This window comes from Ambystoma mexicanum, chromosome 4p, assembly GCF_040938575.1.
Source record: "Ambystoma mexicanum isolate Mex_15411 chromosome 4p, UKY_AmexF1_1, whole genome shotgun sequence".
NCBI lineage: Eukaryota > Metazoa > Chordata > Amphibia > Caudata > Ambystomatidae > Ambystoma > Ambystoma mexicanum.
This window is the reverse complement of record NC_090927.1, coordinates 691,671,269-691,688,918: the sequence shown is the minus strand read 5'-3', so window position 1 is coordinate 691,688,918 and position 17,650 is coordinate 691,671,269. Positions and strand designations below refer to the sequence as shown.

At 43.0% G+C, this 17,650-nt stretch overlaps 1 protein-coding gene across 1 annotated transcript in view; it reads right to left on the bottom strand.

Annotated features, from left to right (window-relative positions):
* The window catches only part of LOC138453422 (CD109 antigen-like), an 812,557-nt gene that overhangs the window by 352,035 nt on the left and 442,872 nt on the right, over window positions 1–17,650 (bottom strand). Inside the window, exons 18-20 of the mRNA XM_069606255.1 lie at window positions 15,716–15,833; window positions 8,094–8,207; window positions 2,755–2,985 (exon numbers count right to left, since the gene is read on the bottom strand). Of these exons, the coding sequence (XP_069462356.1) occupies window positions 2,755–2,985; window positions 8,094–8,207; window positions 15,716–15,833 (463 nt within the window). The remainder of the gene's footprint in view (window positions 1–2,754; window positions 2,986–8,093; window positions 8,208–15,715; window positions 15,834–17,650) is intronic.

The window sequence follows — 17,650 nt, the reverse complement described above, 5'->3', positions numbered from 1 at the left end:
AGGTTGCCCACTCTGCACCAGGGCGTTCAATTCCGCCTTGTGTGAGGCACAGTCTGCAGTGTTCGGGCTCATCTCTTTCTCGAGGGTCTCAGTGCGCTCCGCCAGGGACCGGACGTCCTGCCGGAGTAAATTCACCTCTTCCTGCACCTCACCAACCTTAAGATCCAATGCTGTTTTCAGCTCAGTAACAGCTAGTTCAAGCTTGGCCTCCCAAGCCGCCTTCAGGTCCACAATCCCAGCCAGGACCTCCTGGTTAGTGCCCGCGACAGGCATGCCGCCTGCAGAAGGCTTATCCTTGCTTTTGGAGCTTTCCGGCCCAGGGGACGTCCTGGAGAATTCATCCAGCGTGTGCTGCCTGCCCTTTGGTCTCACAGCTTTATTGGACATGGTTCTGCGACCGTTGGATCAGGTTCCAGGGGGTCACTCCAGAGGCACACCCAGCCGAGCCCTGTCTGCCACAGTGGATTGTGCTCTCCCACGTAGCTGTATGACCACCACTCTGGCCGCTCCACGGGCTGGGGGAGGGCAAGCACAGTCCAAATATCACCAGCCCGCCCAGGCCCGGGGGCGTCAGTTCCTCAAAGGCACATCCAGCCTCCCCCTAGACCCTTCCCGGGCAGCCCGCGACGGCCTACAAGTCCACCTTCTCCACTCTTCTCATGTGTTTGGCAGCACCAGGAGGCCTGTGATGGCCAAAGCGTGCGTGTCATCAAGGGTGTCCGGTGCAGAACACAACTTCCCAAGCAAAGCCTCTCGTTCGCAGTGCCTCGCTACTGTTATGTTGCGGCCCGGCACCTTATTACCTGCCTAAGGGCAGACGCCTGTTGTAGGCTGCAGGGGCGCCGCATGCGAGCCGTCCCGCGTGTGCAATACCTCCTGCGCGTTTGAGCACGAGTGCTCCCAGTCGTGCTGCTGCTTAACGTGTGCAAGCGCACTCCAGCCCTGCGCTGCCGTTGCACCTCTGCAGAAATCCTTCTAGCAGTCTGCACACCTCCCGCTGACTGCAAGCCGTACCGCGGCTCCTCCTCATTGCCTTAGTTCGGGACCTCTCAAGTGGGACCTCTCGCTCTGTTCCGTTCACTCGGGCTATGTGCCCGTTAGATACATTGTATTCCTCCCGATGTGCGGTTACTGTTACTGCTGTGATCGCACTACCAGGGATCTCCCGTCCCCATCCAGCTCGTGAGAGCGGGTGCCGCCGCTGTGACCCACAGCCGTCCCAGCGGTTCGCGAGCCCCTCCTATGTTACACAAGGGGTCCTCAGCCACACGTGCAGGGCACCCCACCAATTTCTGTCCACAGCACTTCGGAGGTTCGGCCCGATCCGCGCTTGTATCCCGTCACAGAGATCCTTCATTCTGCGCACACTACGGATGCGTGCACAGTCCGTTTCCATCGCCTGGCCGTCGCGTGGCCGACTCCTTCCTTTGTTCCAGCCATCGGTCGGCCATTTTGCTTCGTCCTCCGTCCCCGGCGCTCCCGATCTTATTGTGTTCAAAACTCCATCGCCATCCCTCCTATGCACTCCAAAAGTTCATCGGGAACGGCCGTCCCGTTCGCTCACCAGCATGTGTTTTTTCGGCGGTCATAGGCACTTTGTTATGCACTATTTCGCCAGGATCACTTCAGGATCTCCTCCAGACCACGTCCTCCTTCATGGCCCTCGTAAACACGCCCCCCCTTTGCCAGCAGATAGATGTGCAGGCTTCAGGAACCTTGCATTTGTCTCCTCTGACCGGAGTAACATTAAATACCTTCCTCCCTCTTTAACTGTACATTTCAAGGGTTTCAATAACACCAGCAATTAAAATTAGTCCCAATTCTAGCCCCATTTCACCCAAGGATATTAGCATGGTTTGTATTTGCACTGTGCCTTTTCCCAATGGAACTCATCTAACCAGGTGTTGAGTCTTGAATCATGCTTGCAGTGGGGTCAATTTAGGAAAATACCACTTTTGTTGAATTACTGGAACTTAGTTATTCAAATATCAAATGCCATTACCTTTGCTCATCAAGTTATCTATAGAATGAACCTGATCACGTTTCATCATTACATTTGTGAGAAAACATTTAGGATGGGAAGGCTGCATCATCTTAAGTGCTTAATAAGAACTCTACAAATCAATTGCATTTCAAATGGCTAACAAAACAAATAAGTACAAACTTAAAAAATTAGTTTTAACAGAACACAATGGTGAATAAAATAGTCCGTTATATCTCCACTCAGTGAGTGCAGTGGGTATGAACACATGAGCAGATATTCACGATACAATAAGCTTCATGAAACTGAATCAGGCAAAACAAACATAAGTGATCACCAAGTACAGTGACGGATGTGTAGTAATGAATCCCATGCCTTTACAATAGCCACATTCAATTATGAAGAAGCTTGAAGTGACATGACAAGTGTTTTCTTTCGCGATTGCAAGAGCTGTTACTTGAAAATAACGAATTGTGAAAACGAAAGGAACACCAATCCCAAATTAATGTTTTACCCAAGAACCAGGTAGTGCTCGCAGATTGTCTATTATGAGTGAAGAGGTCTAGATTTTCTAAAGTTAGTAGTGCATTACAAAATTACATTTTAAAAATGCATTAAAAAAATCTAGCTACATCATGAAATCTCAAGAAAGTACCGATTTCAATAGTCGTATATTACTTCAACACTGCATACCCTACAGTTCCCCATAGGGAAGCAAGAGCACCCATGTATCCATTAACTTCTGAAATATAGTCAGGGATGAGCTAATTTACCTTAACAAAGACTGTTTTGGAGGCAACTTCGGATGCCATGGACGAGTTGGCTAGTATGGTGAAATCAATCTGACCCAGGCGTCTTGGGCTGACTGGGAAAAGGACTGCGCTTCCAGATTCACTTGGTAATGTGACCTCCCGTTGACTTAGTAGAGTAGTGTCATTTGCAGCTGTACTGTTTGATGCAAACAATATCTCAAAGTGATCACTGAGCTCCAGCGCAACTGTAACCTGTTAAAAGAAATAGGAATTGAATAGACTATTGCACTAGATCTTAAAAGTCTAATGATAATACCAACAGCAATACCTGCTCAGGTATAGACAGATGGAGCAAGGAGTACATTAACTTCCATACGAAGAGAGATTTTCTACTTTTGAACCACCAGACAAACCTGCATGAACATTTCCCAAAAAGGTCCCCCCCCCCTAGAACATTTATTGTAGCTCTTCTTGTTGAGCTGTCAAGGGGAATCAGTAATTCGGCATGCATGAAGAGCTGCATTTAACATTCAAAATCCCATTTGTATTTTTGCTCACAGCTACCTCCAGGGTGGTCAGTCAGACCGTGGTATTATAAATCCTCTTTTGGTTTCATGAAAATAATTAAGGTGGAATGTTTTCCATCAGAAAAAGAAACCAATAAGTTATTATAATATTGATGGTTCATTCAGTGGATGCTACAAATCCTACCATAAGCATATGGTGGTGGAAAAACTGCCGTAGTGGTATTCATTGCAAATCGATGTTAGTAGCAAAAAACATGGTGCAATTCCTGGGCATATAATGGCAGTGCCCGGCAAATGCCTAATACCTCTAGACAAGCCAAAACTATTGGCTTTGCCAGTGCACATTTTTAACAGAACTTCATTGGTGGTGGTTATGGAGTGGCTAACAATGCCTTGAAGAGAAAAACAAGGCAGGCACTTCGAGTACAAAGTTGTATGGTAAGAATCATCAAAGTGATCCCCAGAGGATGAGTTTTGGGTGCGTAGGGGTAGAAAGTGGCTCGGAATGGCCATAAGAATTAGCCTGGCCATGGACAGTCAGTTGGTGGGTAAATAACCAAACATGTACAATCTTGGTCATATGCAATTTTTCCCTAGTTGGACTCCAAAGCAATAGTTTAAGCTTACAGGCAGCATGTTAGCACCACCTAAATATCCAAAACTAAAAAGCTGGTGCAGAAAAAGAAAAGTAGATTCATGCAAGCTTTCACTTCTCGCCTGGTGCTTGGAGTTTACATTTGTCCCATTAGGGAAACAGCCCATTTTTAAAGTATCCAGTGAACCAAAAATGCGTATTTCTTCTACCACACCCCTGTGGCGAGAACTTCCAAAGCACAAGAAAAATCAAATCGATTTCCGGTGGACCCATGCCTCATTCTGCCCATCTACCTCTCCTTTTTTAAAATAACCCAGCACCTATACCCGGCTGCAGAGGAACAAATGCCCTGATCTGTAGAATGGCAAGCTTACAAGCAAACATTCATCAGACTGGCACATGCATAGGATTGTACGGCTTGTCACTCTGAATGGCCAAGGTTAATCGGGTCTCTTTAGGGCAGGCAGGAAGACTCCTAAATGACGGTGGTGGCTGCTTCTGCTTCGGGTCTTCAAGTTTACATGTGTACCTCCGTTTGACACGGTCTAATTTCTGCATTACTCAAGAATTCATCCATCCATGAAAGGCTTTCAATGCTCATGTTTGTATGTTACATTCTTCCTGTGGGAGTCTTCAGTTTAGGCTTCTGCTTCCGGGATATTTGTGAAATGGTTGTTCTGCGCTGCTCTGTTGGATTGATAAGATCAATTGTCCTCCAGGGTTGTTCACTTTGAAGCAAAAGGTGCCTTTCTAGGATGACCTTTTCACCATCTAGGAGGCTGTAGGTTCCATTGCTGTACCTATATTAGGTCACTTTTTTTGGTACCCTTAGTTTTCATCTCGTATGCCGTGGTTGTCCTCCATTGCTGAGGTGTTACTGTAGCAATAGATACTTCTGGGTTGTTGTAGAATGCCTTCTTACGCTGCAAGGGCCTGGTCTCACAATGAGCTCGAGTGTGGTGCCCTGGACTTCCCTTTTCAACCATAGGTTTGTGTAGATTGCTTTTGTTAAGCAAGGCATTTCAGTTCTTGCTCTCTGTAAGTCCACCATATACTTTTGTATGTTTGGTATGATTTTGAAGTGTTTTTTTCCCAGGGGCAGGCTGATTGTATACGGTTAGCGTGTGCTCACCGATCCTGGTCTTTTCAGTTGCATTCCTGACAGGTCCTTGAAGAGTTACTCTTTTCTATAGAGAAGCATTACATTTGCAGCGCCGAGTTCTGTGGATTGTAATGTGGACAGTCTATAGGCTTCTTTAGTACTCTGCTCTGCCAGATCTGGGATAATTTGCTGCAGCCTTGTCCCCTTCATATTAAAAGAGGCTCGTCTGTGTATGCCATTACCCTGCCTCTATTTGTTGGGTGGGCCTGATTTGGCACGTTGCATGTTGGGTTACAGAATTATATTGTGTGCCACAGGGATTTCAGGCAACATCATTTCTCTAACCTAGGCTGATAAATGGTTGTCACTTTCCATGACTTTTGAAACTAGTCTTTCGAACGGTGTTTTAATTCAGGGCTTGTGTTCAGCTATTGAGCGGGATCTGTTGCAGACTGGTCTCTCCTTGCTTTATTATATAAGGAATTAAACTAGGTTAAGAATAATTTAGCATTTATATAGCGCTATGAACCCTCAGGTATCTGAGCACTGCTTATTACACACAGTGTGTGGTGCTCATTTATCGACCTCGGAAGGATGAAAGGCTGAGTTTGGCCCTGCCGGGATTCGAACCTGCGTCAGCACGCTCTGTACAGATGTCAATGCGAGCGCTCTACTCCCTGTGCTATCAGACCAGAATATAGATACCAGCATAGGCATATGGATGGAGTGTTAATTGCCTCTTACGTGCAAGCTTCATTATAGTGAGCCCTACTCATCAGAGTGCTGGATTTCAATCCCTCCGACCCATCTGTGGGAACCAAGTCTGTCAGAAAATCCATTATGGTCAAAGACTAGCAGGATTGCGTTTGATTGGTTAGGTGCTTTATAACTAGGGAATTGGTAGATTGTGAATTAAAATATTTAAATAAAATATTTAAAGGGCTGGCAGAGTTACCTTATTTCCTGGACATTACTCATCCATCCTAAGGATTACGTGGAAGAGTAGGGCTTGTAATGAAGATTACCAGGAAGTAAACAGCATGTAGCTGCACTTCTGTTTGGGGAGCAAAGGGATAAGCACATCCACCAATGATTTCTCACATTTGGTGGAGTGATGTAATGTGGTAAATTCACCACCATGGTTCATATTCCACTGGATGATAAATAGGGTAAAGCAAACAAACAAAATGAACCCCAGACTTACCCCTTTCCATATGCATTCCAGTGAATTACATTGTAAACAATTCCTACATCAACAGACCTACCTCATATGTCCAAGTACATACACAATTCCATAGCCTCTTATTCTAGCATCTAACTTGGCATGTCAGATCAACTCATCAAAAACGACAGCGAATATACAGACCGCAGCAGAGAACACGTCAAACCAGCACTATGAACCTTACACTGACTATAAGTCCAAGAGAATGGTCTTGAAAAAACCACTGCATTTCCCACAGAGCAAACAACGGCCAAGGAGCAGAATTCTTACAACAAAAAAAAATCTCCATTACAAACAAAACCGAACATTGAGGTCCAACAATGACATCCACCTCGAATTAAACCAATATTCAAAGTTAGAATTTGTTGGTTCAGCATTCTCCTACATATGGCAAAACTTTGGAACTCACTCCCCAAAGAAATTTGAACAGAAAAACATCTAAAATTCAGAAGCTTACTAAAGATATGGCTCTTTAACTCGCCAAGCTAAATGGGAAATTCCATTGGAGAGTGGGCCAACCACAATATATGGAGAGTCACCCAAAATTAAAAACAACTGAAACCAGGATACCCTGAATAAACCACAATTAATTCAATCCACCATTCAAGGATACAAACCCATCTAAACCAACACAACCATCGCAGAGAAGCGCATAGCCCAATTTCACCATGAACCCTGCAATAAGCGCCACACATACTCACCCTCAACCACCAAATACAACACACATGCCTCTACAACAGCAGAAACATAAAACCACAAGTAGCTGCACGCAGCCAGCAATAACCATATTATCCCAACACTTTACAGAAAACTAAAACTACAAACACACAGCACCCCATTCACCAAAACCCTGCCAAACCCTTACTCACTAAAACCAAACCCAACATACAGTCACTGGTTTTTCAGAACTGAAGCCACAAACACCACAACAAAGCTCTTGCTCTTCCCAGTCCATCCCACTAACCAACCCTCTCCAGCCCTTCTTCCTTTTCAGATACACCAGAGCGCCTGGAGACCATGAACATGGCAGCAGTGTGCAGTATTCCATAACCGCATAATATCCAGAGAAAATTAATGATTATTAAACTTCCTCAGCCCAGATTTCGACTTTGAACGAAATCCCGGCTGTGCTTATTTTGTACAACTGCCAGTTGTGGTCTAGTGGCTGTACAATTAAGGGGCTCGTTAGTTAGCTGCACAACTACAAGCATTTTGATAACTATTTAGAATCTGGTCCAAAGTTTGGTAAACAAGTTTGTAACTTGGAAAGGAGGTATGGACTAGGAGGAAAGGAGGTATGGACTAGGAGGGCAAAAGAGCAAGTCTGATGGATGGGGGTGTTCCATAATTAAAAGAAAACCGGTCAGCAGCGAATGAAAAGGTGGAAAAAGCAAAGTATTGGGGTTATAGTCAGGGGAACAAATTAACACAATTGTATATTGTAGCAACAGAATTGCAAAGCCTCATCTGAACTTTCAGTTAAACAACATGTAATGTTAGACTGCGTTTTCAAACTTAATTTTTGAAAATTGGAGATTTCAAACTAAAGTGTTTTAAAAGTTTGATCTATAATTAGATCTTTGGGTCAGTCCTTTCAGAGATAAACTGTAACACTATGGCAAAGGGCAGTTTGAAATGCTTATATAAAGTCATTCTCCAATGCATTATTGTGCTTGGGGAGGGGGAGTAAACCCATGCGGCATCTGCCTATCGAGTGGATCTGCATTCTTTCAGAAAATAAGCTGCCAGGCTACCAGCTGCAGAAAGTCCATTTAAATATTAAGACTGCATTTGCTTTGATTGTGTCAACATGAGGATAAGAAAAGACAACATAGTATTCTTCGACTTGACTAGTAGCAGATCCGCACACAGTAAACATGAATATTTAGACACATCTTTGAAAATGTGCTGTACCTTTAGTGTCTGCTTCAAATAGTTGAAAAGGATCACTTCCAGAATAAACTCTTCCCCTCGTGTTACAGTAAAAGGTACATTCAGAGAGACAAAGAGAGCTTGGAATACATGCAGCTGAAAAAGAGAAGCATACAATTAATTATTCTCATCCCTCTATGCTGTAAGGCACATATTGTGCATCAACATATCACAGGTCTCGACTGGCTGAGAGCCATTTGGCATGTCATGCCTTAACTGAATGGTCTGCATAGGTGCCAAAGCCTACCTTGATGAATGATGGCCAATGCAACCTTGGCTGCTTGAATCAAAGTGCAAAAACTTTTGGATGGGGGGGTGGGTATATAGTACTCCCTTTCAAACAAGATTTGAAGTGTTTCAAGTTGCTCCAAAGTGATTGCAAAGTCGCAAAGACATGCAAACACATCTGAGTTGAATTTGCAATATGGCACTACCACCAACTACCTCAATGGTTTAAGATTAATAGTTGTATACAAATTGACCGAATGATAATTGCTCGGGGGAGAATTGACCGAATTTCAAAGGTCAATTTGGACATGCATGCGGGAGGGAACTGCCCGCAACCCCACCCATTCACTTTAAATAATGGAATTAACAAAAACCACATATATATATACACACACACAATTGTGCAAAAGGTCAATTAGGACCATTGAAATTCGGTCATTTCTCCCCGATCAATTTGGGTATCCGTAGAAAATGTCCAGTGAGAAATACAGAGGCAGAAAATGCTGAATTTTTGTATTCAATTTTTTCGACTTGTGTACAAAAATAGATGGGGGGTGGGGTAAGGAGATAGAATAGGATAGGGGAATGTTGGGGCCTGCGGTGGTCTCCCCACACATTTCAAGTCGAAAAATTTAAATTTCCAAAGATTTGGCATTCTCTGCCCAGTATTTTTAATTTAACATTTCACGTACATCCATCTAGAAAATTAATTCACACATTTGAATGCAGACTTAATTTACTCAGTAATCACATTAAAAATGTGATTCAAGTCAGTCCAGAGTATATACCAGTGCCTTTTTCTGGTTTTCCATGTTTAGTTTGCAATTGTACCCTGCAATAGGAGGAAGGTGCAGGTTCGGGGAATGTGATCAGCTCCCATACTGGAGCCCCGGGACTACCATGCACTCGGAAATGCAGTCCCCCCGCAAGCATGGAGGGCCTTCTGGGATGCATAGTCCATTCCTAGCCTCATCTGTGGCATCCACACTAACAAGCCTTTGCCAGATGGCAGGAAGTGATATGTCGAAATCTGAGAAAGAAATATGCATAGACCAAGTGCAAAAGTCATGCAGAGCCCTTAATATTGTGAAGAAAAATGTTTTTGTGAGAAATGCAGTTTGTGAGTGCTGCTCACACACTCCATCACGGGACCCAACTACGTATATTTGCAGACCCCACGTGGACCAGCGAGTCAAATTCTTGCATACACATGGGAGAAGTGACATCCTACTTAAGGCGTGCAGTGGCAAGCGGTGTGGTTTGCAAGAATGGATTCATTAAAAGTGGCACGCACAGGAATAATAATCTCAGCTAGCCAAGCCACAAAACACAGACATGCCAAATCCAAATTTCCTCTGAAGCTAACGACATGAGCCACTGAAGTTCACAATTAGGAGTCTCACGGGCCACTTATGCAGGGATAAAAAGATTCGGGCAAGTTAAAAAGTGAAGAGTGAATTGTGTCTGGTTGTGGGCAGGAAAGGTGCCAAGGATTAAGGCCAGAGACAAAGGAGCGTAAAAAGAAGCGTTTTGGAGGGAGAGTGAAGAGAATCAAGTAATAAACGAGATCAGATGGCAGGGAGGCAGAACGAAGACTAAAAGAGAAAGGGCAGAGGAACAAAGGAGCAGCCTGGAGTGTGGTGGAATGACAAGTAGGGAAGAACAGTGAACAGGGAAGTGAGATAAGGTGAAGACAAGAAAAGGGGGAAGTGATGAGGAGGCCAAGGAGGGAAGTAAGGTGAGACCGAACAGCCTAGACAGACTGTTGAAGAAGAAAAGGGGAGGGTCCTAATAGCCTGCTGAACGGGTGACCACCAGTAACCCCAAGGTACAATGCAGTTCCAACTGACATGCCTAACCCAAAGCCACTAGTAGCACAGGTACCAGGCATTAAAGAGACAAAGGAGAAGAATTGCAACATCCCAAAGAATCCAACAAAGGACTAGAAAAACATCACAAAAAAAAACATCACAAACGTCCAACAAAAGTGTGTGGGCACTGAACACCACAAAGAACTTCTTACTTCCAGGGAATCAGTTTAAGGGAGAGTGGGAACCTTAGAATCACTCTACCAAGAGGGGCCTAAACAGTCTGATTTTCACTTTTCAAACCCCACCCAGTGGCCCCAGTTAAACTTCATCCCTTCTTTTGGTTATAATATAAGATATGCATTTTATTTAGCTTCACGTCAAATGTTCGGTTGATCCCTTTTACATGACCAGAGTCATTGGGAGGAGCAGATGGAGGGATAGAAATCTAGAGGATTCATGTCATGGAGTGAGAGACATGGCCGCATAAGATGTGTACGTTACCTCATAAGGAGAAAACCAGTAGGAGGGAACTTATAGCACCTCGATTAAAAAAAATGTTTTTTTTCCATCTTTTATCTAGTTATGCATGTATATTGTTAGTCCTATCCACTCCCACAAGACACGACTCCGCCTTAACAATCTTTGTACTGGAATGTTCATTAGGAAAGTGGTGGCATTAGAGCAAAGGCTTCAAGTGTATTCTCCGGGGTATCTGGAGTCTCATGATCCACCAAACAGTTAAAAATCACTGCAACCATAATATAGTTCTGAAAATCATCTAATAAAAACATTAGCAAGATTAACAAACATTTAAAGGGGATGAAACATCATTCCAATATAAATGGACTAAGAACTTCCCTCTGATCCACCAATGTGGTTCTGTGGAGAGATAGAAGACCTAGGGCTTTATCAAATCTGTAAATTCGAGTCACAGCTTGAATTGATTGCAATAAAAGGTACCTCAGGAAGACGGTTGAACGTTAGTCAAATAGCCATCTAAAGTAACATGCAAGGGGAATGATTCTTCTATCAAAATTATGACCTGCTTTAACATGTTACACATGGCCAAAATCATGTAAAAGGTTAAAATCCCCCACTACCACCACCTCACCCATTCTCGACAGACTCCCGCTACCCAACTTCTCATCCTCATCAATCCACATCACTCTTCCACATGAGACCCCTACTACCATCTAAGCCTTCCTCACAGTTCGCTACCCCACCTCTTCCTCATCAGTTCCCTACTGCCATGCCACTCTTCCTCGTACCAGTACCCCAACGCTAACCCATCTTATTATTAACCCCACATTCCCCTTGCTCATCCCAGTACCCCAATATGAATGCATGTCATTACACCAACATTCCTCTTCCTCCTGCGAGTACCCCATTAGTAATTGTTACATTACCTTGACTCTCTTCCGTCTCCCCGTACACCATTAGTAATTTATTACTCTCACCTCCCTCTGTCTCAGAAACCCATTGGTAAATCATTGAAGTTCACCCAACTCCCCCTTTCTAATCCCAGCACCCCATTACCCTATCTCCCTTTTCCTCACCCTACTTCCCCATTTACGACACCTCACTTTCATTCATTCCATTAGTAATTCTTTGCAATACCCTACTTCCCTGCTCCTCATCCCAGTACAGTAACACTGCTAGTAAACTGTGCATTATCCTCCCCTCTACTCCATTGCAGTACACCATTAGTAATCCATTCTTATCTATTAGACAGTAAAAAAATGAAATACTTTATTGATCATGTTGTGTTGCTGAAGAACACATTTATAACAAAGGATATCACAGAAGTTAGGTCATCAGAAAAAAGGCAAAATTACAGGTGGTCGATATCTAGCATGACAAAATCCTCCTAATGCAGAGACCAAAAAAAGAAAAAATGTGTTGGACGTGAAAGTGCTGATTTAATGTACCTGCAATTTGGCAGGTGTTGGAAGCTATGCCATCTCAACTACGAGACCCCCAGCACGCAGCCCCCAAGTACACTGATATCACATATGCCATCACCTAGGACATCTAGGATGCCATCAGTGATGTCATAATGAGGAAACATGACACCACCTGGGGCCTCCTTAATCTTTATGAAGGTCCAAAAACATGTGTCATGCATTGTAGATAATGGTAGGATGACTGCAATAAGTTGGTCTAGTACATAACAATCTTGCATTTCAGATGCAGTACAGCAGGAGTCCGAAACCTTTGGATCGCCAGAGGTTTTACATTCGAGCATAGGCAATGGTGAGGGATCGTGAGAGTCAGTCTAAAATCCATTTGGTTACTCTAGTCCTGATAAACCTGTGTCCTCAAAACATAAGTGTTTCATGGACAGGGCCTAGCTTCTTATTTCTTGATATGGACAGTACATTATCCGTCATCTGTAGATATGTTGATTTTGGAAATGTCCTTCTAAAGTACGTTGCATTCTTCGGTGGGCTGGTGCAAATTCAGAATTGTACTATCCAAATGCTTACTTTGCATAGGGGACTGTTTTTAGGATGAGTGATACAAATACTCTGGCCTCAAGATAAGCGTCATACCAGCCATTTCTATGCATTAAAATCTTGTAAATATGAAATGTTATCTTTCTGTGCATACCATTTAAGCACCTTTAGTGCAAAGGGCAGGTGACTTGACAGAAACCAGATTCTTCTCTACATGGATGAAATTGTAGGGCATGAAGGAACTTCTGTCACAGACAGCTCACAGCGAGATAAGGAATGGATTCTGTCTGTTCAACTTTCGAGTTTTGGGTCTGTAAATGCTCATGGATAGGATAATACTGCATGTATATGTATTTTCCTAGTATTTTAGGATCACAGCAGTAATGAGATGGAAAACATTACAATTGAAAAGTATCCTTTTAGCAGCTTATGTTTTCAGTGAAGGCATGCATTGCCCGAAAGTATTTTTCGAAGTTCATGTGTCTAGTGGTTTTATTATCGCGATTCATCTATATGGTGTGTTCACACACAATGTGTGGGAGAAGGTTTTTCACAAATGTCAATTTATTTGAAGCCAGACTTCTTTGCTTCACAACTGTTTTGCCAATGTGTCCTATTCATTTTCAGGTTTATTGATGAGGCAAATTAGTGATACTCTTACACTTTAATGGACTCTACTCACAGTGTGTAAAATACTTCCACCTCAAACCTTAACTGGGGCACAGATGAGTATGGCATGTCTTGTTTAAACATTCATTAAACCTGAACTTGGTGTTAATGTGATAATTGCACTATAAATGGCCAAAGGCACAAGGCCGTTGCTCAAGGATGAGTTGTTGTCATCAGACCAATCACAGGGGCACAGCCGCTTTCAAAATGTCAAGTCTAGGCTTAAAACATTTAAAACCTGACTCCCAAGACAGTGGGAGCGCTATTACAAAACAAGCAAATCATGTCATTTGCAAATGAAAAAGACTGAGCAAAACACCTGTCCCTGCAGCGGCAATCCAGATGGGTATTTCACTTTTTTTCTGTAGTGCTTCATGCAGGAGTCCTGCAGCTACCAAGCACTGTGATTACTATTTGCTCAGTCGATAGTCAGTTTACGGACCTCTGAAGGATGCAAGGGTAACTCAGGCGAGCCAACATTGGAGCAAGAGATTAGATATACAGCCTCATTACGACTTTGCCCGTCACTCAGCCGTAAATTCACACAATTTTGTCAAAACGTGCTTACTATTACCACCACTTCGTCCTGTGGATTTACCACAGGATTATAAGTGGTGCCAGGGTGGTGCTAATGCCCATTTTGAGTCCATAGAACTATCGTGATTCTGGCAGTATTATTGCTGCTGGAAATTACAACAAAATGTGGCCTTAAAGTGGCAGATTTACCTTCAGCATAACGCTGGGGGAAAGCCCTCCACTTCAACGTAAAACCTTTAATGCAGCGGTGTTGTAAAAAACTGGCAGTAATTCTGGAACCACCAAAAAAAGTGGCAGCAATAAAATTACTGCTGGTTTTGTTCCTACACTGCCTTACATGTAATGAGGCCCAGAGATTGTAGAATTGAGTACTTTCCACTTTGCGCTATCAGATCACAACACTGGCATACCATTAAGTAGTACTAGTTCCAGTAAATGAGGACTTTCCTTAATCAACAAACCTGAGATCAACCCTTAAAACACACAAGTCATGTTGGATTGCCTGTGCAATAGACCAGGTTTGTTTGGGTCTTAAAAACGTAAATCTATACAGAAGAGATCAAATGTGCTGACATTTGTAGAGGAAAAATGAAAGGTGAATTGCGCGACCTATCCTTCTGTAATAATATTTCCTTTGGCAACATGCTTTAGGGCGTAAACCAGCTGCAGACTGGCTGGGGATTGGTACACAAATCATTTGTCCTAAAGTTGACTTTTCTAATTCGGTTTTACCGAATCTCTACAATGTGTAGTTTTTCTGATTCCGGAAGCCGTCTCAGCCTTCGAATTTGAACCCGTCGCTATCAATGCTATACTAGTAATATCCATCAGGAGCTTGCAGTGCAGAAATAATGACTGTTCCTTTTCTATGCAGGTGGTGCGCCCGCTGCGGCTATGCTATTCCTACTCTATGTGAGTGGAGTTTGGATTGCTCAGCCTCTCTTGCTGGGCATGTTCTTAGTGATGTGAATTTGGACTGCTTAGGCTTATTCTGTTCCTATAGTGCTGGTGTACCCCAACAGTGCAGGCATAAACTGGAATTAAATTGAAATTAACCACGATTCCATATACATTCAATAAAACGACCAAATCAAAAATATATTTATATTATGGGTGGTGTTGCCACTGGTGCTGTTGGACCTGCTGGAGTGGTTTGATGTGGTAAAAGACTCCAGCCCCCCCCCCTCACCCTCCAAGCACTAAACTAAACGGTCTACATGACCCCAATCACACTTGGAGCCTTCCAGTCTTTTCAGAAAGACTACATAGATGAATGCAAAAGTAATAACATTAATTTCATATAAACAAACCATTAACATTGGTCAACCAAAGCAAATTGTTTTAAGATTAAAAATGTTGCTTTGCTATTACTAGCTATAATTGCTAGTAATGCTGTTACTTTATAGTTACTTCAGTACTTGTGCACGCAAGGGCAGGGTGGCGTGCATGGTAGGGGGGTGGAAGGGGTTGCCCAATGGAAGGGGTTGCACATGCACCAGGATTCCAGCGAGTTCCCTGCTCTGTTCACTTTCCTGTTAGTGCTCCAATATACCCCTCCTTAACCGCCCCCAACGACCAATGTACTGAAAAAGTCTTGCGACTCGGGAGAGGTTTGAAGGGGTGACCACATAGCAGCATTTATCCAACACTGCAAATGATGTCAAAATGTTTTAATGTGGATATTAACCAGTAGGTATTTGCCACAAACATAGCATTCCATTAGCTGTGCAGCAGGGATAAACCACACTTAGAATTATAACCTTACAAAATGATTTCCTCCAAACAGCCTGAATTACTATGTTCTTGCATGCACTACCAAACCACACTGCCATGTTTATTTCAACACACATGCTTGCAATGTTTTTGTAAAGCAGTTATTAAAAGACTATGTGCCATACATTACCTCAACAGGTTCACTCATCTGCCCGAATCCAAGCCCTTCAGAAAGTACAAATGCACTGGCCACCCACAAAGTGATGAAGTTCGGGACCGTCACCTGGAGAGCAGTGCTGTTCCCGGTGCTGTAAAATTAATCCAGCCTTATTTAGAATTCAAGGAAATTCTCAAACGGGTGCAAAACAGGTCTCAAACAGGTGCACTATATCTAATATAAAGCTAAGCCATTCATAAAGTCCTGTGTCAGTCGAGAGGAATGTTATAAATGTGAATATTACAAAGTGTGTGGACAATATTAGTTATTTAAAAATTGTCATTTAAAATAATAATCTACAACCACACTAGACTTTTGGGAGACTTTAAATAGTAGTCTGAAAAACCTTCATACAAACAGAAGGGCTGCCTCAAGTTGGTGGCCAGGAGGTCCTGTGCAGTAAATGCCTGGCCTGTGAGCAAAAAGGAAATTAAAGGTATGCTGTGATGGCAAAAGAATAAAATAAATTAGGGAAGTTCCAGTATTTGCGAGGAAAACAAAGGCAAACTCCCACTAATTTACACGCAATGAACTTAAAATAAAGAGAAGCTCTGCATTTATATCCATGTTCACAGTGGTCATCGTTTGAAATCATCTAAAACACAAGGATAAGTATTATACATATTTAATACTGGACATACAATGTTCCAAAATCTATTCCTACAAATAATTGAGCAATAAGCCCTGAGCTGAGGAGGAGAGGGGGTGCATTACTGCTTCAAATAACGCCTGGCATCCATAGTTACAGGCACCAGCAAAACGCCCCCCTGCCATCCCTGCGGGTACACCAGCCCATGAGATCAGGTTACCGATAGTGTCTTTTAAGTTGCAAGAGACATGCAGCATCTAGCACATGAAAAAAGAAAAATGGACGGAACAGGGAGAAGGGATTATACGTAGTCACTTCTCCCTTTCCATGGCGGGCAAGACACGGCTGCGACCAGCCCAACAAAGGCTTTGTAAGGCCGGTAACGACCAGGTGAATGCCAATGAGCTCGCTTGTAACAAGCTCAGTGTCACTTGTCGGGTACCAATAGCAAATACGATTAAACAATCCATCTCCATAAAGATTCCAATATTCAAGTGAAACCTTATCTAGGTAATTTATTGAAAGATTTTGATCTGTTCAGGGTTGAGGCAGGGTTGCATTCTAGCTTCCTGCCTGTTTAACCTGAGAAAGCATCCTTTATCTCCCCTAAACTTGTTAATCTCAAATTCTCTGTGTTGGTGTATGCAGATGCCTCCCTGCTCTTTGACAACACCATTTGCTTGTCGCAAACTAATTAATGCATTCTACACTCATTCCATGGATAATTGCCTCAAGATTTACCCATTAAAAAACTTAAATTTTGGGAATTAAAGCCTCAAATAAACCCAATACAAATGTACATGGTTTTTAAACATGTACAACTGGAAACTATGGGCAATTTAATTTTCCTGGCATTTCCCATTACTTCTAAACCTAATAAGGCTCATATTTTTAAGTTTTTTGCAACATAAGGCCAGTGCTCTTGCATGACCAGATGGCAAAAATCAACCCAGAATACAGAAGGTTATCTGTTTTACTATTAATACAATGTTATTAGGCTAAGGGTGAACCTAAACTAATCATTTGGGATGAGATCTTGCAACCAGTGCTGGATAAACATTCTTTAGGCAGAGATATGGCGTAAACTGTGGAAGCTTCGGAACTGTGTTCCCGCTTTTGGTATCCAATTTGAGTTGGGCATAAAATCATTGAGAGCGGGAGTGAAACAGACGTTTTTGTTGTGTTACTGAAAAAATGTTAGTTCCCGCCTAAAGATTCTCTATTCTATGACCTGAAAAGTGTAAATTCTTCTATTGAGAACATTTCTCCCAGCTCTGTGTAAAATGGAAACCAATACCTCGAGTGACGTCTTGGTACAG